This window comes from Vanessa tameamea, chromosome 6 (assembly GCF_037043105.1).
Source record: "Vanessa tameamea isolate UH-Manoa-2023 chromosome 6, ilVanTame1 primary haplotype, whole genome shotgun sequence".
Taxonomy (NCBI): Eukaryota; Metazoa; Arthropoda; class Insecta; order Lepidoptera; family Nymphalidae; genus Vanessa; species Vanessa tameamea.
This window is the reverse complement of record NC_087314.1, coordinates 3,496,759-3,517,155: the sequence shown is the minus strand read 5'-3', so window position 1 is coordinate 3,517,155 and position 20,397 is coordinate 3,496,759. Positions and strand designations below refer to the sequence as shown.

Here is a 20,397-nt window from a genome sequence, read left to right as displayed (position 1 = left end):
TTTTTGAAACGTTCCCACTTCGAAGTAGGATAGGGATAACCTGCCCTCACGATCTTAGAACAAGTCAGGCTCAGGCATTGTAAAGTGAATGCTCCATACCATCCCAGCAGTGCAGAATAACCCATTACGTCACAACTCGAGGGTGTCATAAGAGATGACTAAGGTAACTTTTGCTAAGCGTGTCTATCAAAACAGTTGTTAAGTTCCACCACAAGTTTAGCAATAAGGTAGCGGTGGAACTCTTTCGAAAACTCTTTAACTACAAGACTTTATTTTGTCGTCGTTGTGATATCAATGTTTAATTAATTATATTATATTAGTAACAATTAAAGTATTACAGCTTAATGTTATGCCGTGAATAGCAGGTCAGCCCATGTGTTTGTAATAAGAAATCCCTTTACTATAACAGCAACATTATGACAAGGTTCCTCTGAACCTTGTCATTAAGTTGCTGTGAAGGTAAAAGGATTTCTTTGTAACCATGTGATTCTGCAAATCTCCAATCTCCAACCTTCTTCTTATTACATTACTTTCAGACCAAGAGCAAAGTATTCGAGTGAATTACCGAATAGAAGAGAGCTCGGCCTTTTTGAATAGAGACATGACAGATGATAATGCTTCTTAAATAAAAGGTTTATCCTAAGTGTATGACGTTATGTTTCAGAATTTTCGGTAAAAGGCAACGTTACTTGTTTTACGACAGCGGCTTATAATTTTGCGTACATGTTTTAGGTGGTTTTTTATGACAGATACAACTAAATATGGCGTCGTAAATTTTTTACATGGGTATCTTGCTAGCATTTGTGGGTTGAGGGTTCCGTAACTAAGTTGATAAGTATGCCTATGATCATGTTATCTATCACCTAATGGTGGTAATAAATTGTATGAAATATTAAACATTCAAAAGCCCTACCACTACATAACATAACATAATCAGCCTGTAAATTTCCCACTGCTGGGCTAAGGCCTCCTCTCCCGTTGAGGAGAAGGTATGGAGCATATTCCACCACGCTGCTCCAATGCGGATTGGTGGAATACACATGTGGCAGAATTTCGTTGAAATTAGACACATGCAGGTTTCCTCACTATGTTTTCCTTCACCGCCGAGCACGAGATGAATTATAAACAAATTAAGCACATGTAAATTCAGTGGTACCTGCCTGGGTTTAAACCCGAAATCATCGGTTAAGATGCACGCGTTCTAACCACTGGGCCATCTCGGCTGTACCCTAAAGCAAAAGCCCTACCACTAATTACAATCAACAAACTTATCTATTTATCGTTAATAAGCAATTAGTGTATAAAATACTTTTTGAATCTCTTTTTTATTTTTCTAGGCGATAAATACTCCAGTACAGTGACGATAGAAACGTAGTAAATTAAAAATGTACACCTTAGATTATAATCTAAGTCGACATAGAGTTTCACATTGCAAAAGAAATAAACCAAACGAGCCAATTTTTTTATCTTGGTGTGTGTCAGCTACGCTTGACACTTGCCAAACATCGTACTACTTTACTAGTGTGCGTACTTCACACGTTTTCAACTTTGACAATCTATCTGGATATATAAATAATCAATGGCTTATAATATATTTTAAAGCAGCAATAAATCGATAATTCTTATATTTTGTTGGTGATGTTCTGACGTATTTCTGTCAAACGGCCTTTCGCAACGAAGATTACCTAACAACGAAAGATATGTTAATGCACAAATGTATGTGTTGGGACGGCAATTCAATATAACCGAAAAGAGTTCAGGCGTTTTGTGCTAACTGAAAGTTCGTACCAAAATTGAGAAGTTATTGACAACAATACCTCACAACTTTTTTCTTCTTAAAACCGAGGGATATATCTTTCCTTATATTGGGACTATAGTCCTATAAGCTTGTCTCTAGATTCTAGCCCGTTATATATTATACGTTATAATAGTTTTGTTTTTTGTTGTTTTACCACACAAAACCTACTCGACTGATTAACATAGTACTGATATAATATTACACTATAAACTAGTTTCGAATCTATAAACTGGTACGAAAGATATGTATTATTTTCTATACTGAACTTTATAGGATTATTGAAAAAAGAGTACTAAGAAAATGTTAAGGATTCATAATACTGAAAAAGGAGGGCGCATTGGGGTTTAATCTTGATATATTCGTATCTTAGTATCAATCAAATATTTATTTGTCACTATAAAATTAACGCTTATTGTTGTTTTGGTATTATAAAATCAAACGAATGAGATTTTTTTTTTAGTTATATCTAGGAAATCCATCAATGAGAGAATTTTAAAATAAAGCAACCATCGTGAGATTATCAAAGAAAAATATTAAGCAGAATAGAAAATGGCTCATTGTAATACCCTCTTTATTCAAGATAATGTTGGCATCTATGACGCTGGTGAAAAAGCCAATAAGATAGCTTGGCTTTAATTCACCCAAAAAATAAATGGTTGGTGATTGGTGGATATTTAGGTTGGTGTTTGCAATTTAATTCAACAAACATTGGTTACCGGTTTGTGAATACACTTGTGGTAAAAGTATAATCAACATCCACAAGATGTCATTATAGGTTTGCTTTGGAACCTGAGGGGTCAATGTTATAAGCTTCTAGGTATTCTACTTATAATCTGATTGTCTATCCTACATAATATGACTTAATACTTTTACGCAGTTTAAATATAATTAAGTTTTGTTGTAATCTATTTTCATTCATTCAATATTACATATATTATATACACTAAGTGACTGTATAGTAGTACCACCCACTCATCAGATATTCTGCCTCCAAACACCAATCGATACTTGGTATTATTATATTCCGCTTTAAGGTTAGGTTAGCCAATGTAAGTACCGGCACAAGGACCTTGGTCCATAACTTAGTTTCCAAGGTTGGTGGCACATTGGCGATGGTATGGCACTTACGGCGTGAATGTCTATGGGCGGTGGTGATCACTCACCATCAAGCCTAGTTGCCCATCTGCCTACCTCATAAAATGCATATCATAAAAGCACCACGTCGACCATTCGTAAGATTATGAATAAATACTATTACAATTTTATTCATCACGCTCATTTAATTTCTTCCCACACAGGAGAACTACGAATATATTTAAATTGAACCCCGAACTCGGCCTGATGGCAACCGTATACAGTAAACACAGTTTTATCGGTCGTTAACGTTTCTTTTCATGTTTTATTGTGGGCCCATTGTTAGAAAGATTCTCTTTACGACCGACACTAAAAATCTTCCCATTTTATATAACTGATTATACAAAACATTAAAAGACATTGCTTGTAATGCAATCTATCTATGTATCGTGTATAATTATAATATAATATAATATAACTCGTTTGTTACTTTGTAAGCTTTATAAGGTGTATATAGCGAGGTCCTGAGTCAGAATCATCATCAGCCAACCTTCATTCAATGCTGGAGATAGATCTTTTCCAAGTTATGCCGAAGCTTCCAGTTTCCCACCTTCTGCATTAACTTCCAGACTAATTGTTCCGGTAATTTTGGTCATTGGATCACTAAATTGTCATTGGAGTGGAAAATCTCATTATAAGGAAATACTTAAAACAGTTGGTTCTGCTCCTGAACTCTTTCCTTGGAATCGTATTTGCTATCCTATTGGATTATGAGCGTCCGTCTGTATTTACACACCCTTACGTACATTTTAACTTAATAAATTTTAATCTGTCTTGAGCAGCTGTAATAGACAATCCTTTGCATTGCGTTTGTGAAAATGTTTCCCTATGAATTATGAGGAAACAATGATTCCAATTATACTCAATATGGTTTGATATAACTATTATAAATTTCACTAGAACGTTTAACCAAAATATGCAAAACATCTTCACGTTTTTAAATCAAATACAGCTGATGTTCAAAACGATAAAACCTTCATTCTGAAACAGTAGATTTACATTTAATATAATCTTGTAAATTGATTCAAATGGAATGATAAAGTATATTTTGATTTATTTCATCATGTGAGTTCATTGGTTTTATATTCGATATGAAATGTACATTCTTCTAAGAAGACCTAGCTAGACATTCTATATTAGCTATTTAGACTTCTAACAATAGCTTGTTAATGCTAAATATCCTACCGTGAAGTAAAAGTCTAGAGTTCATCATGTTTTATACATGATGTTCTCCAAACCGATTTTGGCCACGGCGGTAATTTTCCAGGAATACTATATAATTGCGCTGAATATACACGTATATACGGTATACAAATAAAAGTACACCGTCCATTCCATCACTATAATAATCACGATAGGATGGCATCCGTCAGCACCGGAAAGATTTCGGGGCAGGACCAACATTTTTACCTACTCACCAAAGGTCATAATCTTTAGTAATTATCAGACTACAAGGTGCTATTGAGAATTTCTCGTCAGAAATACCCAATTATTTTTTAATGGCCTAAACGGGGTTCAGTCCCAGGATCTCGATATATGTGGCCTTACAAATTAGCCACTGGATTAAATAAGCCAGTTTCTTACCATTTATTCTCGCTAAAAGGTGCTTTCAAAAATATTTGAGTTAATGTATTAACGATTCAAAAACAGTTTATTGAAAAGTTAGTATACTTGAATAATAATTATATATTTTATAAAGTAGATAATCATGACGTTAAAAGCTAAGATATTCTATCCCTTGTGCCAGCAATTATACTACCTCATTCGACCCTTCAAATCGGAACACAATAATACTAAGTATTGCTGTTTGGCGGTAGAATATCTGATGAGTGAGTGGTACCTATCCAAACGCAGACTCAGCCTTGCACAAAGCTCTTCCACTAAGTAGACATAGTAGATAGTAATTGTTATACTGAATATCGCTTTGTACTCTTTGTATTGGACATCTCAATCACGCTTGCGTTGAGCATCACCGCTTCATGGCTCTCGACTATTTCATTGAATTTTAAATACATAGTTTACTTGGATCGCTGATAATATATACAATTTCAAAAGTAAATTACCAAGTTTCTTAAGCAAAATTTTCCATGTTATATAAAGCAAGCATTACTGAATTTTCATATGCTTAATTTGTTTATAATTCATCTCGAGCTTGAGTGAACGAAAATATAGTTAGCAAACCCGTATGACGTGTTGGAAGTAAATCTGCCTGGGTAACCTTCAACTCGCATTGGTTCAGCGCACTGGAATTAGCTATATTACTTCTCTTCAAAGGTGTGGAGGCCTTAAAGACACAGCTACTGAATAATATACCCTATGTTACTTCTGGATAAAGTAGCTTTCTGCTTGAAATAATTATAACCTAAAACGGTTCAATCGTTTCAGGTATTATCGATTAATAATTGTTTCACTTTAAGTATAGATGTAGCCAATATTGTTACTTCAAAAGTGTTGTCAATTTAATTTTTAATTATTGAGAATATTCATAGTTATGAAAGCATATTGTCTGGTTTAGACAGTTTTTTATTATGGCATTTGTTGGCGGACGATCATATGAGCCACCTGATGGTAAGTGGTCACCACCGCCCATAGACAAAAGCGCTGTAAGAAATATTAACCATTCCTTACATCACCTATGCGCCACCAACCTTGGGAACTAAGATGTTATGACCCTTGTGTCTGTGATTACACTGGCTCACTCACCCTTCTAACCGGAACACAACAATACAGAGTACTGCTATTTGGCGGTAGAATATCTGATGAGTGGGTGGTACCTACCCAGACGGTTTTGCACAAAGCCCCACTACCAAGTACAAAGCCCTACCACTAAGTAACTTACGTTAAGTTTACTATAAAATCGTAAAAAAAAAAGCATTTTGAATATCGAAAAAGTTTACGGTTGAGTAAATAAGTGAAATTGTATTGTATTATAATTAAAGATATATTAATCAAGAACTCTCTGTATATAGCTCAACTATAAGGTGATCGCATGGAATATGTTAATCTAAGCGTTGTTTATCTTCATTCCGTCTTCGATGGGAATAGACTATATATACCAACATGATTTATGCTTTAATTATCGTCCGTAGTCTGGTAAACAGTATTTAATTCCGGGCATCCCATAATCGTATTGTACCACGTCGACTTATTAATTTTCTAAAGTTTCGTTGAAGTGGAAAATACGTTGAGGAGTCGCAACAAAAGTAAAATTCGTAGTTCGTTCAGAATTACCTGTTTTTGTCAGGCTTAATTTGTGTGGAAATATCTAAAATATTTTTTGTTGTTAATTATTTTAACAAATCTGTAGGAAATGATCTTTTTTTGTTTTGGATAAATAATAATATTACGTTATTTATTCTATGTTTCCGCACATTCCGTTGTCTATCGAAAGGTACTTAAAAACAGATCGGAGTTGAAAGTATGTACATTCCTGTGCCTCAGAAAGCACGTAAAGCCGATGGTTCTGTCCGTTTGCAGTCGTCTTGGATATGCCGTCCAATCAGATACTTAGAGTGAGGTAATAGAGATTTCATCTGTGTTTGTGCACACACATGTGCAGTATTATATATCGTGCGTAGTTGGCTGGTCTGTCTTGTTTTACCACCGTGGTGTAAATCAGTCTGAATGACATCATCGTCTTATGTTTTGTTATATTAAAAAAAAACTTATAAAAATATCACTAATTCTCACTGAACTAATGACTATTTGATATAAAAAAAAAACATTTAATTTCATAATTTTGTCGCGAAATATAGATGAATGACTTGCAGTTTACAATGAAATGCAATTAAAATAATAATAGGATCAATCATAGCTTTCGAAATTCCTAAAAATCTCTTGAATAAACGCGAAGTTTTGCGGGAGAACCACTAGTATTTTAGAAATAGTGTAACTTTTATAGACACTTAATGTGCAACTAAGTTTAACACAATATTTTATAAAAACAATCTCGCTACCCTTATAAGTGGATAAGCGTAATGTAATGGGAGCTATTTTTAGGGTTCTATTGTTAGGGATGAAAACTTTCCATTTAGTTTAATTCCGTAATGGCGTAAGATAATCTCGGGTCTGTGTGCCTCCACTAATATTTATCTTGGGAAGTGTTCCTTTAATTCTATGTAATACATACTTGTTGATTTCTAAAAGGCTTAGATATTTAGTCTTGTAACATATTGTACTAGTTTAATCAAATAAATATATCACATCAATAAACATATTTTAATGGCATAATAAATATTTATTTTATTTATAAGTTTTAAATGCGTATCCAAACTGCTCTGTGCCAGACATACGGTTTAATATAAAGATATAGAGGGATGGAGGGAAGAGGACGATCTAAGAAAACATGGATAGAGTGTGTGAGGAGGGATATAAACGATCAGATGACGAATAATAGATGAGAATGGAAGGAAAAGTTTGGGACAAGGTCAGGGAAAAGAAGAAAAGCATATGAATTTTCATATAGGTATATAAAAGGACCACCTGTTCTCGTGATTTATAAGTCTGTATCCAAGTGTAACGCTTCTTCCGTGTCAATGTTCATTACAATCGGCTTAGTAACGTAATGAGTTAACAAACAGATTTATAATATTAATCTGATAAATTGAAAGACCACTTATGTTAGTATTAACACACAATGTTATATCATCATTATTAAAAACAGTCTTTTTGTACAATAAATCGAACGTGATTTTACGTAATATTTTCTTTACATACGCATATGTTAAATACAGTTATAAATAAATACTAATAAATATTAGCATTTATGCTTATTTATAGATAATTTTCACATATCCTTTGAGCCAATTTAAGTCAACTAATTAATCTGGAGTTTTGGAAATATATGTGCCAATGGCAGCCTTGTATATAATGTTTATTAATTTGAGAAAATAGACATATTTTTTGTTTTTAATCCTACCGGTATAATGCTCGTGCAAAAGTAAGTATGGCAATTATACCTAAATAATGTTTACAGTTAAGATTAGAGAATTATAATGCTTTTCATATAATTGATGTTGAATAAAAATAAGTTAGAGAAGATTTTTTTTTAAATGACAGTAAAGTAAAATTACAGTGTACAGTAAAATTACGTTTGAGTGAAAATTGATATGAAATAATTCCACAGCTTAGTAATGCTATGATAATTAAATTTTGTTATTAATATGCAGAATAAAGATTCATTTATATATTACTAAACATCTATAACTAGTTTCCCTTCCCGGGTTCGTCCGGGTGTAATAAAAACCTTATACAAAGTATTAGAAAACTTTAAAAATATGATAAATAAAATCGGTACAGTCGTTCTATCATTTTTATGGATAGTAAATGCCCATAAATATCCCACTGCTGGGCTTAGGCCTCCTCTTCCTTTTTAGGAGAAGGTTCGGAGCTTATACCACCACGCTGCTGCAATATTCATTAAAAAAAATGGAATAAAATCTTGAATTGCTTTAATTGAAATGTATTATTATTATTAAAAATGAATTAAGTTATTTGTATTATTAATTTTATACATACGAAATTATTATAACAGTTGGCTAATCAAAGACAGTAAAATTTAGACGTAGACAATTTATAATTTTTTAATGATTGCACATATTCATATACCTAACATTAATATCTGTCGTAAACGTTATGGACACGAATTCTTTATACAAACACCGAACTTTTCATTTACTTATATGTATATACACATCGACGATAACATATTAATAAAAACGATACAAAACAAGCTCATTCCATTCGAATCCCACGTCGTTTGGATTCAGATGGAAACGATCAGAGCACCTTCATTGCAAAGTTATTGTCTGTTTATTAGCGCCACCCCATTTCGATACAAAAACGCCTGTAAATTCTGATGGGCTTATTTTGATGGGAACCCCGTGTATACTGAAATTAGATGTTTTTTTTTATACTGGTGACTATAATGCTTCTTATGGGTGGACGTGGACGTGTCTTTATTTTTCTTTACGTACTGGTTTTTTGGTAGGGCTGTCTTAGTGAGCTTCCGAATCATTACACTGGCTCCTTTTTCAAGCTTAAACAGAATGACTGAGTAGTCTATCGCCAAATATTATACGTTTGCTGTCTCTGTTTCCTCAAATAACCTATAAATGCCGATAATTATGTTAATAATCCGAAATATAATAAGATAACGTAGGTTCTATCAACTTCTTCGTCCTGACGCTCTGGTTAATCTTCTAATTAAAATTTTGCGGTGTGTACACGCAGGGCTAAGCCCTCGTATATATATTTGCTGAAAATCGATTAAATCATTGAAATGAAAATGTTACGATAATGTGGTTCAGAGCAGGGATTTGTATACTTGACACAGATTACACGACAAATATCCCTAAGGGCTACGCACATTTGTCATTAGTAGATAGTTACTGTAACCCTAGTAACACTAGCATCATTCACACTATTAATTACATGGTAAATTTTCACAAATATAATCTATTCTTTGGGCAGAGTGACGTCATTATAGATCACTCACGAACAAACGCTAAATTATCAAATCAAAAACTATATACGTATAAGGCGTGATCAAATGTGTTACTAAAAAAATACTTACGAAATAATGTCGCCAAAGCAAAAAAAAAAAATCAGCGAATGCAACAATATAAAAAAATAAGTCATATTGGTGAATTCGCTGAATTTTTATTGATGAGGTGGCGTTAATTCTTGTGTATCCTAAAAAATTATATATTTACTTATATATAAAACAATGAAATATTGTACTTTAAACTTGAAACGGCTCATTACAACAGCAATGTTTGTAACCGATATAATTAACAGTGATTTCATTTCTACCAACCTGCACCTGCTTGTGTTAATATTGAATTATTATTAAAGTACTTCAAACTGAAATTATACAATAAATTAACGTTACTATGACATAATTATACAATGTTTTCCTCATTACAATAAAATTACTTTCTGTTAGGTTAGTCCCCATCTCACTTTCTGTACCCCTGTCAATACACCTTGACAGGGGTACAGAAAGTGAAAATTGTCATAATGATGGATCGACTAATTAAGACGTTAAAGCGTAACAAACAAACAAACTCACTTTTGCATTATAATATGAGCATATACATTAAACTATTTATTAGATATACTCGTATAACTACTGATTAAGGAATGATTAATTAAATATAAATTAAATTGTTCTCATTTGAAGCAAAACTAACGATATATTTAGTCAGTTGGTTCAATCATTTAGAACATTTTTATTTTATGTAATTTATTATTTATTAATTTAAGGATTCATAGCTTCGATACACTGTCATTTTTAAAGCCGTGGATGATGATGAAAAATAAATAATAATAAATAAATATTGGACAACATCACATACATTACTCTGATCCCAATGTAAGAAGCTAAAGCACTTGTGTTATGGAAAATCAGAAGTAACGACGGTACCATAAATATTCAGACCCATGACAACATAGAAAATTAATGAACTTTTTCTACATCGACTCGGCCGGGTATCGAACTTGGCACCTCAGAGTAGCGTACCCATGAAAACCGGTGTACACACTATTTTTTATTAGTGTAGTTGTAAAGATAGGCGTAACTGCTTATAACTTTTCCATCTCAGTTTTTCTACTTCTAGTGAAGTAATAATAAAATATAGATTTTATCATGTTAGTTTGTTCAGCTTTTGTTGGTATATATATCAATATCCCCTAAAATTTAATATTCAAAGTTAAAATAGATATAACGCGACACATTATCTGATACCTCAACCATCGACGAACACTTGACACCAGACTATATTGAATAATGTTCAACGTCCGCAATTTGGCCACGGTTACTTCCTCTCTAGTGGCCACTTATCGTCCACGAACTCGAATGGCCGATATGAATAAACAAATTCAAATATAGAACCTGTCTTTATCGATATTTGTTTTATAATCTGTTTTGCTCCTGTCAATATTTATGAAAATAGGATTATTAAAAATAATCCTCAGTTATTTTTGAATATGGAACACTGTCTTTTAATGTTTATCGTGATTTGTATTATAATCTGTGATAAGGATATTAAAATACGGGAAAGAATAAATTCAATTTTAACTTTAGAACGCCTTCTTATCATAATAATATAAGTTATGGTATTCGAAAGTTATTTTTTTAATACAGTTATAACATTATTGGAACCTTATACAAATACACACGCTATTATTAAATTGTAATTCAGTATGAAGCATGTTCAAATCCCAGAAAAGGATATAGACTTCAGTTGCCGAACACCTGATGACCAACTTCTAAAACGCAAGTAAAGCCGCGTGCGACATATAGCTAAGTATAAAATTTAGCTTACTTACCTTCTCCATAATATAAACTTTAACTATTCCAAAGATCACGCTCCTTCGTTCGCGCAATATTCTCGAAAAGACGTACAGAGTTTTCTCTTCACGTAGATACGAGTAGATAACAGAGTATAAAATGTAATTTAGAAATTATATCACCCCCACATTAAATTTCCCTCTCGACGTTCGCGGATAATAATAATTATTTAACACTTGAAGCGTAGTCGTTGGGACTGCAGTTTGGGGTCGTGAATGCTTCAACGTCAGTTGATTGTTATTGAGTGCAGTGATATGGAACTTCAAATTTTAATGGGTAAATGGAAGATTGAGTGAATGCTTATATTATATGCTCGTTTGGTATAATAATTTTGCCCGCAGCTCTTAATAAACACAACACGGATTACAATCACTATTAAACCTATATATAAAGTAATACTAGGAATGGGGCTCGGTTCAGTAAATATATAGCAGAGCTTTATGCTCGCTTCTCTAAATAGTTTGTTTTTTTTTATTTATCTACAGGTAGTTTATATTAAGTTGTACTGACAGTTATCGATAGTCGATCGTTTTTGCTGTTCCCTCAATATGCTATGCGTACACTTTTGTAGATAGCAATACGAAACTGTTAATTATATTCTATCCGATTAAACCCGGATGGAATATTTGATGAATGTGTCGTCATAGATAGTTTTATCGGTTCTAAGTATCGTGAAGTATGTAGTACTAAACGTAATGGTGTCGCCACATCTTTCGGGATAATAAATGTGTCGGTCCGACCTATTTTTCTTGTGCCAGCTCTATGCAGGAGTGTTACGCAGGATCAATGGAGTTAAACAGGTGTATATGCCCCGGGCGGCAGTTTTAGGGGACGATAAATTCTTTCTTTTTAGATACAAACCTTATTTTATAAAGCGAATAGTCATTTAATTCGGACCTTGGTGTATAAAAAGTGAGCAATTTAATTTATAAATGTAGTTCTGTAAAATAACATATTAAAATATTTAAACGCTTTTAAAAGAAAATTCACTTTACATATTACACTTAGTAATAATTATTTTTCAATATTAAAAAAAATATCTAGGACTAATGTAGTCGCGGTCTTCGACTAGTCAACTCTGATATTCTAAAGCTCCCTTTAAAAACAATATAACGTGTAAAAACGGCGTTGTGAATCCACATTCATAAGAAAATGTATTCAGAGTTTATAAATCAAAAGCATTTTATAAAGAGTACATACTCATTACAGTTGAATGAAAAACACATACACACTATTCAAGAGACGACAGGCACATAATTAAGAATAATGAAGGCCTCATTAACCTATTTAATAATCTTGATGATCCTATTCACAACATACAATGCAGCGAGACACCGATTAGTGTGTGTTCGCCTTAATATATTGGTTTAGCGAGTGTGTGCCTACCTTAAACACTCATGTTTCAACTGTTCCAAATGATTGATGATGAAATACTCTGGTTTTTAGTGGCAATTTATTTTATATAGTAATTATTTTTTACCAACGTTGTTTGAACGATTCATTTGATTTATAGGAGCCCGTAGACAATCGCATTTATTACGAAGATGCAACTATCGAATATCGTCAACAAATGACAACTTTCGTTTCAATAATATTACCGTAATTATAAAGTTACTTTGAATAATAATTAATATTTATTATTATTAATATTCAAACTGTTGAGAAAGATTGTATTTGTCGAGATGGTCCGGCAGATGGAACACGTAGATTTTGGTCGAAGATAGGAGGCTTAAAACCACAGAAAGCACTACTTATGAGATTGTATATAGAATTCCTCTAATACATACATACTTATGTGTGAGAGGAAAATCTGCCACTTACTTGTGTGTATCTGGTTACCAGCACAGTGGACCCACAGTGGATAGCGTGGCCTTGTTCTTAAGGGTCTCTCAACAGTATCACAATTAAACAATCTAAGACTTGATTTGAGAATTATGTTACAACACTGGCAGTAATATAACCTCATTAAACGAGAATTTGACTGTAATGTTACAAAATTGTATCATTACAAGTGGCGAACTGTAATGTTCAGTTCTTCTCACTCACTTATGAATCCGAACTGTTACAATACAAACGAATGCTTCACCCGAAGAGAAGTGTTTTATTTTGCCTATTATTAATTAAAGGGCAATTATTTTGCTTTAATTATTTAAGCTTTAAGACTGCTTAAAATTAAGTATCTATAAAGTTATAGTAATTTACTTGGTGGTAGGGCTTTGTGCATGTGCGTCTGGGTAGGTACCACCCACTCATCAGATATTCTACCGCCAAACAGCAATACTCAGTATTATTGTGTTCCGGTTTGAAGAGTGAGTGAGCCAGTGTAACTACAGGCACAAGGGACATAACATCTTAGTTTCCAAGGTGGCGCATTGTTGTTGTAAGGAATGGTTAATATTTCTTACAGTGCCATTGTCTATGGGTGGTTTTTACCACTTACCATCAGGTGGCCCATTTGCTCGTCCACCTACCGACACCATAAAAAAAAAATATTGAGCATAGAGGGTTCCGAATTTATTTAAGTTTTTCACCATCACAAACATTTTGATGAAATATACGTATCCAATTGACCGATATCCTAGTACATTGTACTAAAAAATAATAATTTATTTGGAAAATAGCATTTAAAGTTCTTAAGGTTAATTTAATAATTATGAAAATAAATTTAAAAAAAAAAAAAAATACCATTATAACCCAAATGAGTATGAACGCTACGAAATTGTATACCAGGCGAACATAAGCGTAGAAAAGATTACCGCTTAAATGCATTCCTTGTACCTTTGTAACGTAACAGAACATCAGATGTCTAATTGAATCAAGATGACTCTGCCTGACTGCCAATTAGTTTAGATTACAAGTCCACATAAAATGAGATGTCCTTTCCTAAATATGGTCTTAATGTTTTTCGTTTTATCTTTTAAAAGGGACGTTTGAATAGATTAATATTAAATTATGTATGCGACCCTTCGCGATAAATATGTAATGATTGTTGTTGTGTTTCGAATGTTGATAGGGTTATGAATCACTTTACCTTTGAATAATTGACACTAATTAGTTAATTAGGACTTGATGGTACAGTGGGTCAAATGCTTGAATCTTAACTGAATTTTGCAGGATCAAACTCGAGCAATCGCGCGGTAGTTGGTGGTAGGGCTTTGTTCGAGGCATGAAAAGACAATGATAACTTCTTAGTTCCCAAGTTTGGTGGCAAATTGTCAGTGTAAGGAATGTTTAATATTTCTTATAGCGCTAATTTCTATGTGCGGTGGTGACCACTTACCATCAGGTGACCCACTTGCCCGTCCACTTATACTATAGTATATATATATTAAAAACAACTGTTAAATTTGTCTATATTCATCTGACGTTCAGCGGTAAAGAAAAATATTGCGAATAGCCCTGGATTTTCGAATGAAAATCTGTTATCCTGCTACTTGCGTTGTGGAAAAAGGTCATAACTTCATTTCAAAAATGGAGAGATTTAGCAGTGGAACATTTAGAATATAATTACTGACTTTGATATCGTCTGCCAGGTTTTGCTACTTTATAAAATACTAGTAGGCGCCCGCCGTTTTCTCGCATTTTAGGGGTTGGTTGTCATCTGTTAGGCAAAAAAGTAGCCTATGTCCTTCCTTGGAGTTCAAGTTTGCTTCATACCATCATCATCAAGTTCGGTTCAGGCGTTTGACAGTGAAAGAGCGACAGACAGAAAGAGTTATTTTCACATTTATAATATTAGTAAAATAGTATATAGTATAGATAATATTACTGCATCGATCTATTTGTTTTGTTTAAATATTTAATTTCAAATTTTGATTGCCTCCAAAAATCTATGTTGGCAAGCGTGTGAATAATTATTAGAAGTCAATGTACACTACAGTATTTATTTTAAATAGAGAGAGTAGTGAATTGTGATACTGTCTGGTAAAAAAAAATAAGCCGGCACACATAATTAAAAAAAAAAACACGCAAATTAAAAACCAAACACACGAACCACATGTCCTTGGAGATACAAATTATACGATGAACTATAAACTTGAAAATCATATAACTTCAAAGTTCTAGTTACAGATGCACCCATAACAGGTTTATTTCAATTACAAGCACGGAATCAATTGTTGTAATTAAATATATTTAATTGTATTATTTTACTTGAAATATTAAATAAACTGTTAAATAACAAACAATTTATAAATTAAAGATATTGTTTTAATTTTTAGAATTGAATAAAAAAAAACCTTTTAATATAACTTAAGTAATGTAAATAGCGTGATTTCAATATAATAGTTATATATATATATATATACATATATGTATTAAATTCTGTTATGTACTTATGACCTAAATTAAAAAACTACTGGAGGTTTTATATGTTTCATTTATTTGTAATGTTAGAGTATGTATATTCTTGACGATAAAAACATAAAAAATATAAACAATTTTCATGACTCTTTGCCACGAAACATATATAACATAAAAAAAGAATACCGTAAGTTATTCATAATAAATATAAGGTAGAATTATTATCTAAGAATATTTAATGTTAAGACCTTATTGAAATCAACATCGAAAATAATTCTTATTTATTTTTATATATTTTATAGTAAGAAATAGTAGCACAAGGATCTTTGATGCAAATAGAAATAAAGGGTTAGACGTGGATAGATAAGATGTTTTACAGTGGCTTGGCAAGCGTTTTAAATGGATTTACGTGCATTTTTCATTACGTGATATAACTGAGTTTTCTTCTACATAAACTATGTAACTTAGGATGACACAGAAAATACAGAGTAAAAATATTAAAGTCAATACATAAAATGTAAACATATTTAAAACTTAATTACATTATAATTATTTCATATTTGCACTGGAAATAGTTTAATATAGATTATTCACACGAAATAAATTAATAAACTATAGTGTTGCCACAAAAAAAAATAATATAAAAATAGCTGTACGGCTTTTTATACATATCAAGAAATTATATGAAACCTTATTGCAGTTTATTTAAAATTCTAGTTTAACTGAATAAGGATATTTAAAAAATATATATATATTCATATTCTATATCGATACTAACGGAGCTCACACGCATTAGCTATATCTCTGGTACCCTTTTGTTTCCAAAGTAAATTTACTACATATATAGAACAAAAAAAGTTAATACTTTCACATCGAGGATTACAAGTCGATGGCGACGATTCGTGTAAGCACACTAAAAGTAACAAATGAAAGAATATTACCCGAAAATAGAAAAATACCTTTCGCTTTTCTTATTCCTCGAACGAACCGAGACCATTTCTCTTTGCCAGTGAATCTATTTCCAAATATACCTAAGCGCGAACGACATAGTTGATAGTCAGAATGAGTAAAACATTGACTGGTTGGGGTTCGGTGCCAAATCACCAGCCATCAGTTCAGTATTGTACTGTTTATTTTGTTTGGAAAAAGTTTGCATTCGAATTAATATCGTATGCGATGTTTTATTTCAATCGATTTGAAAATCGAATATGTAATACATGAAGGTTACTCACGTTTGATATTTGAGAAATGTTAAGTAATCAATTCGACTAAATAAATCCTTATTTAAAATAACTTAAATGTAACATTTTAAATATTCAGCCGTATTTTGTGTAATTTAGTTAAATTCAATTTGAACCTTTATTTTTATTTAATTTTATAACATAATAGTAATAACAAAAATCCGCAAGTATAAGGAAAAAAAAACAAAGGAATAAAAATATGAATTCAGAATATATCGTATCGATATTCACCCTTAAGTTAAAGAATCTAAAAATATCTTTATAAAAACAGGGAACACTTAAGATGACGGGAATAATACAGGCGATGTCGTTGGAAATTAGAATGCGGCTTGGTAAACAAGAAAGGAATTTTATTTTCCAATAGCTGATCAATAAAAAAGTGGGACGCGGGTTAATGCTGGCCAATGAAGCTGGGGAAAAAAAGAGATTAATTACGAGTTGTTGACAGTAGTTGAAACAATTATACCACTTCAGCGTAAATGTCTCTGAAGTATAGTACCGTCAGCAAAATAGATTCTTATAAATGCGAAAGATTTTTGGATCAAAATAGACTGAAAAATTTTCGGCTTAGAATTTGATTGTGTTATGGAATCATATGTACATATTGTGATACTTTATTTTTAAATGTACCGAAACGGGTACTGATTGTAAAGCAAAAAATTTTTTTTCGTTAAAAAAAAAACGTTTGTTAAGTTTTTACATTATTATAGGTCTATCGTTCCAAGGTAATATATATGTTGAATATTTTATATCATGTTATATGTAGCTCAATATGTTAAATAAGTTTCAGGAAAAAATATTAATAAACTCTGGTTCTGAAAAACGTAAAGTATTGGAATACAGTTTATTGAAATGTCTGGTATAAAACAATAAACGGTATTTTATTCTCAGATACCTTTGGACGGAGTAATATTTTTATATACGTGAAAGTAACTCTGTCTGTTTGTTACCTCATCACGACTAAACCGATTGTGGTCACTTTGACATATCTTATATCTGGATAAGGGTATAGGGGCTTATAAATTACGGGATCTACAGAGGAACTTAAAGTTCTTTATAAAAAAATTGTCAGCACGTTAAAAAAATATTGTTAGATTGTATTGCCACACTAAGCATTGTACTTTTATAAAATAATTCTAGTTATATTTAAAAATAGAATGAATAACGTAAAATATAAATTAAGTTTAAAATGATTAAACATTGAATAATAATCGCTTTAGACGGTGCCGATAAAATAAATATAACTTTTTTAAAAAACAAATTATATGAAAATGCTTAATATAATATTGTATTAAAATTTTCAATATCGAACATGGTGAATAATTTTGAATGCGATATTGCGATGTTGCTATTAATGAAAATGAAATTCATTTGAATAATATATCGAGTAGCACAAAACAGATGAGTCGGCGCGTACTAAATGAATTTACTATTTGTATAACGTAGATCAGCAGATACAATATTAATTATGCAAAATTTAAAATTCTAATAGTAATGTTATGGATCTTACTCGTTGACTTTCAACGAAAATATATTACTACTATATCGAGATAACAAATTATTGTACGATGATTATATTATCTTATTTATATTTATAAATTGTTTTATCTTAATGAGGTCGTTCTGACCGATTCAACGGCTTTTAAGTCCTTTCCGATGCACGGGAGTATACACACATCCAACCACCAGACTCCGGGCTGGTACTGAGTACTAATTTTTCTATAAAAAAATCCAAACTTTTTATCGACCTGACCTGGGATTTAAGTCTAGGACTTAGTCTAGGGCCTTATATCTAGCCTCTAAACCAACGAGGTGGTCAATCTGTTTATTTAATCTTACTAAATATTACTTTAAACTTGATAAATTAAGTCGAAACACTATTATTGCCTGAAGTCAAAAAGTCTTAAGTGTATATATAATTCTAATTGCATGTATCCTTTTATTTTTATCAGAGAAAAGGCAACTGTTCCTGCCTCACACAATAAGGGTCTACATAAATTGTTTAGATTGCAGGACAACATATACGGAAAAAAAACTTACGTACGTTTTTTTTGCGTATGTGTACGCAGATGTTGAATCGAATTAACCAATGTTATATCACACTTGGATGAACTTAGGAATGCGTAAAGGGCAAACGTGCAAACATTCATTTTTATTTATTAAGTCATAAGCAAATAAAATTTTGTAATATAATCCTACATCTTTTTCAGGTTTCGAGGTCGACATCCCAACAAGTTGTGCTAAGGGAGGCGACACGAACGTTAGCTGGGAGGTACCGTTGCGAAGTATCCGCAGACGCTCCTTCGTTCCATACACAAGTCCGTTCCGCGTACATACACGTCGTTGGTGAGTTTTATATTCAAAATCAACATCTACTTTTAAACTTTTAGTTTGAAATGTCAACTATCGATTCAAAGTTTAGATTTTTTTTAGAATAGTCGCATCAAAAGCTCTTTAAATGTTCTTTGAAAATATATTTTAATAAATCCTCGAGAAAAATAACACATGGAAGACAAATCTATGAAATAAAATACATATATTATTATATATAATTACTTAAAATACTAAATTTTACTATTAAAAACAAATTAAATATTATTATATATATATATATATATATATATATATATATTATATATAATAATATTTAAAGTTTAAGTTAATTATCAAGTGGTAATTACAACAGGAATCTTAACGAAGTTTAAGATCAAATTCGATGAAAATCACTGAATTCTTACATTTTTTATGATATCCAGTGAAATTTCCAATAATATTGTCACAAATTCAAACTGCACCTACGTTTTAGAAGATGAATTGGTCTTTGTTCACGTTTTGACACATAGGAGGTACTTAGGCATAGTCCATAGACAACTTTAGGATTAAGTATAAATATATAAATAAATTCCACGAGGTATGTAAGTCGAATTATAGTATTGGTAACGCATTGACGATGTAACTTATCATCAGGTGGTTCGTTTATATTCAAGTGTCTCCTTAATATTAAACGTGGAAAATATTTACGGTCTTATTATATTTGAGACAAATTGGGAAGTACATTCGATTTATATGTTATTTAATTTATTTGACAGCCTCTTTAATCTAATAAGTTATACAGGAGATGATGATGTCCCGATGTTCAAAAACGGGTCGGGCAACGAAAATGTTTTTCTTTTAGTAAAAGTTTTTTTTACGTTCAGCCTGAAGTTACAGAGATAGTATAATACTCTTGTACTTCGAAAAATATGTAAAGTCGTCTGTTGTCTCGTATAGTTATATGGGTAGATATGTATGTCGATCGACGTACGATTTCATGAACTATTTTATACCGTAGCATTACCTATGTATCTTTATATAATACCTATATATAGCCTAACTACTGCATTCCATGCAATTACGAATGCTTATACGTTTATGTATAAGGTTTTTTTTATGGAAAATTTCAATAAATAAGGTTTTTATTAAGGTTGTTATTTTATCATTCTAACTGTAACGCAATACCGTTGCTAACAAATAATCTTCAAGGGATTTGTTGAGATTAGGTACTTATTTTCTTTAAACAGCGTATTTGT

The 20,397-nt window shown here is 31.8% G+C and overlaps 1 protein-coding gene across 1 annotated transcript in view; it reads left to right on the top strand.

The window, feature by feature from the left end:
* LOC113393448 (uncharacterized) overlaps positions 1 to 20,397 on the top strand; it is a 299,052-nt gene that overhangs the window by 134,927 nt on the left and 143,728 nt on the right. The window contains exon 4 of the mRNA XM_026630334.2: positions 19,039 to 19,174. Coding sequence (XP_026486119.1) covers positions 19,039 to 19,174 — 136 coding nt within the window. The remainder of the gene's footprint in view (positions 1 to 19,038; positions 19,175 to 20,397) is intronic.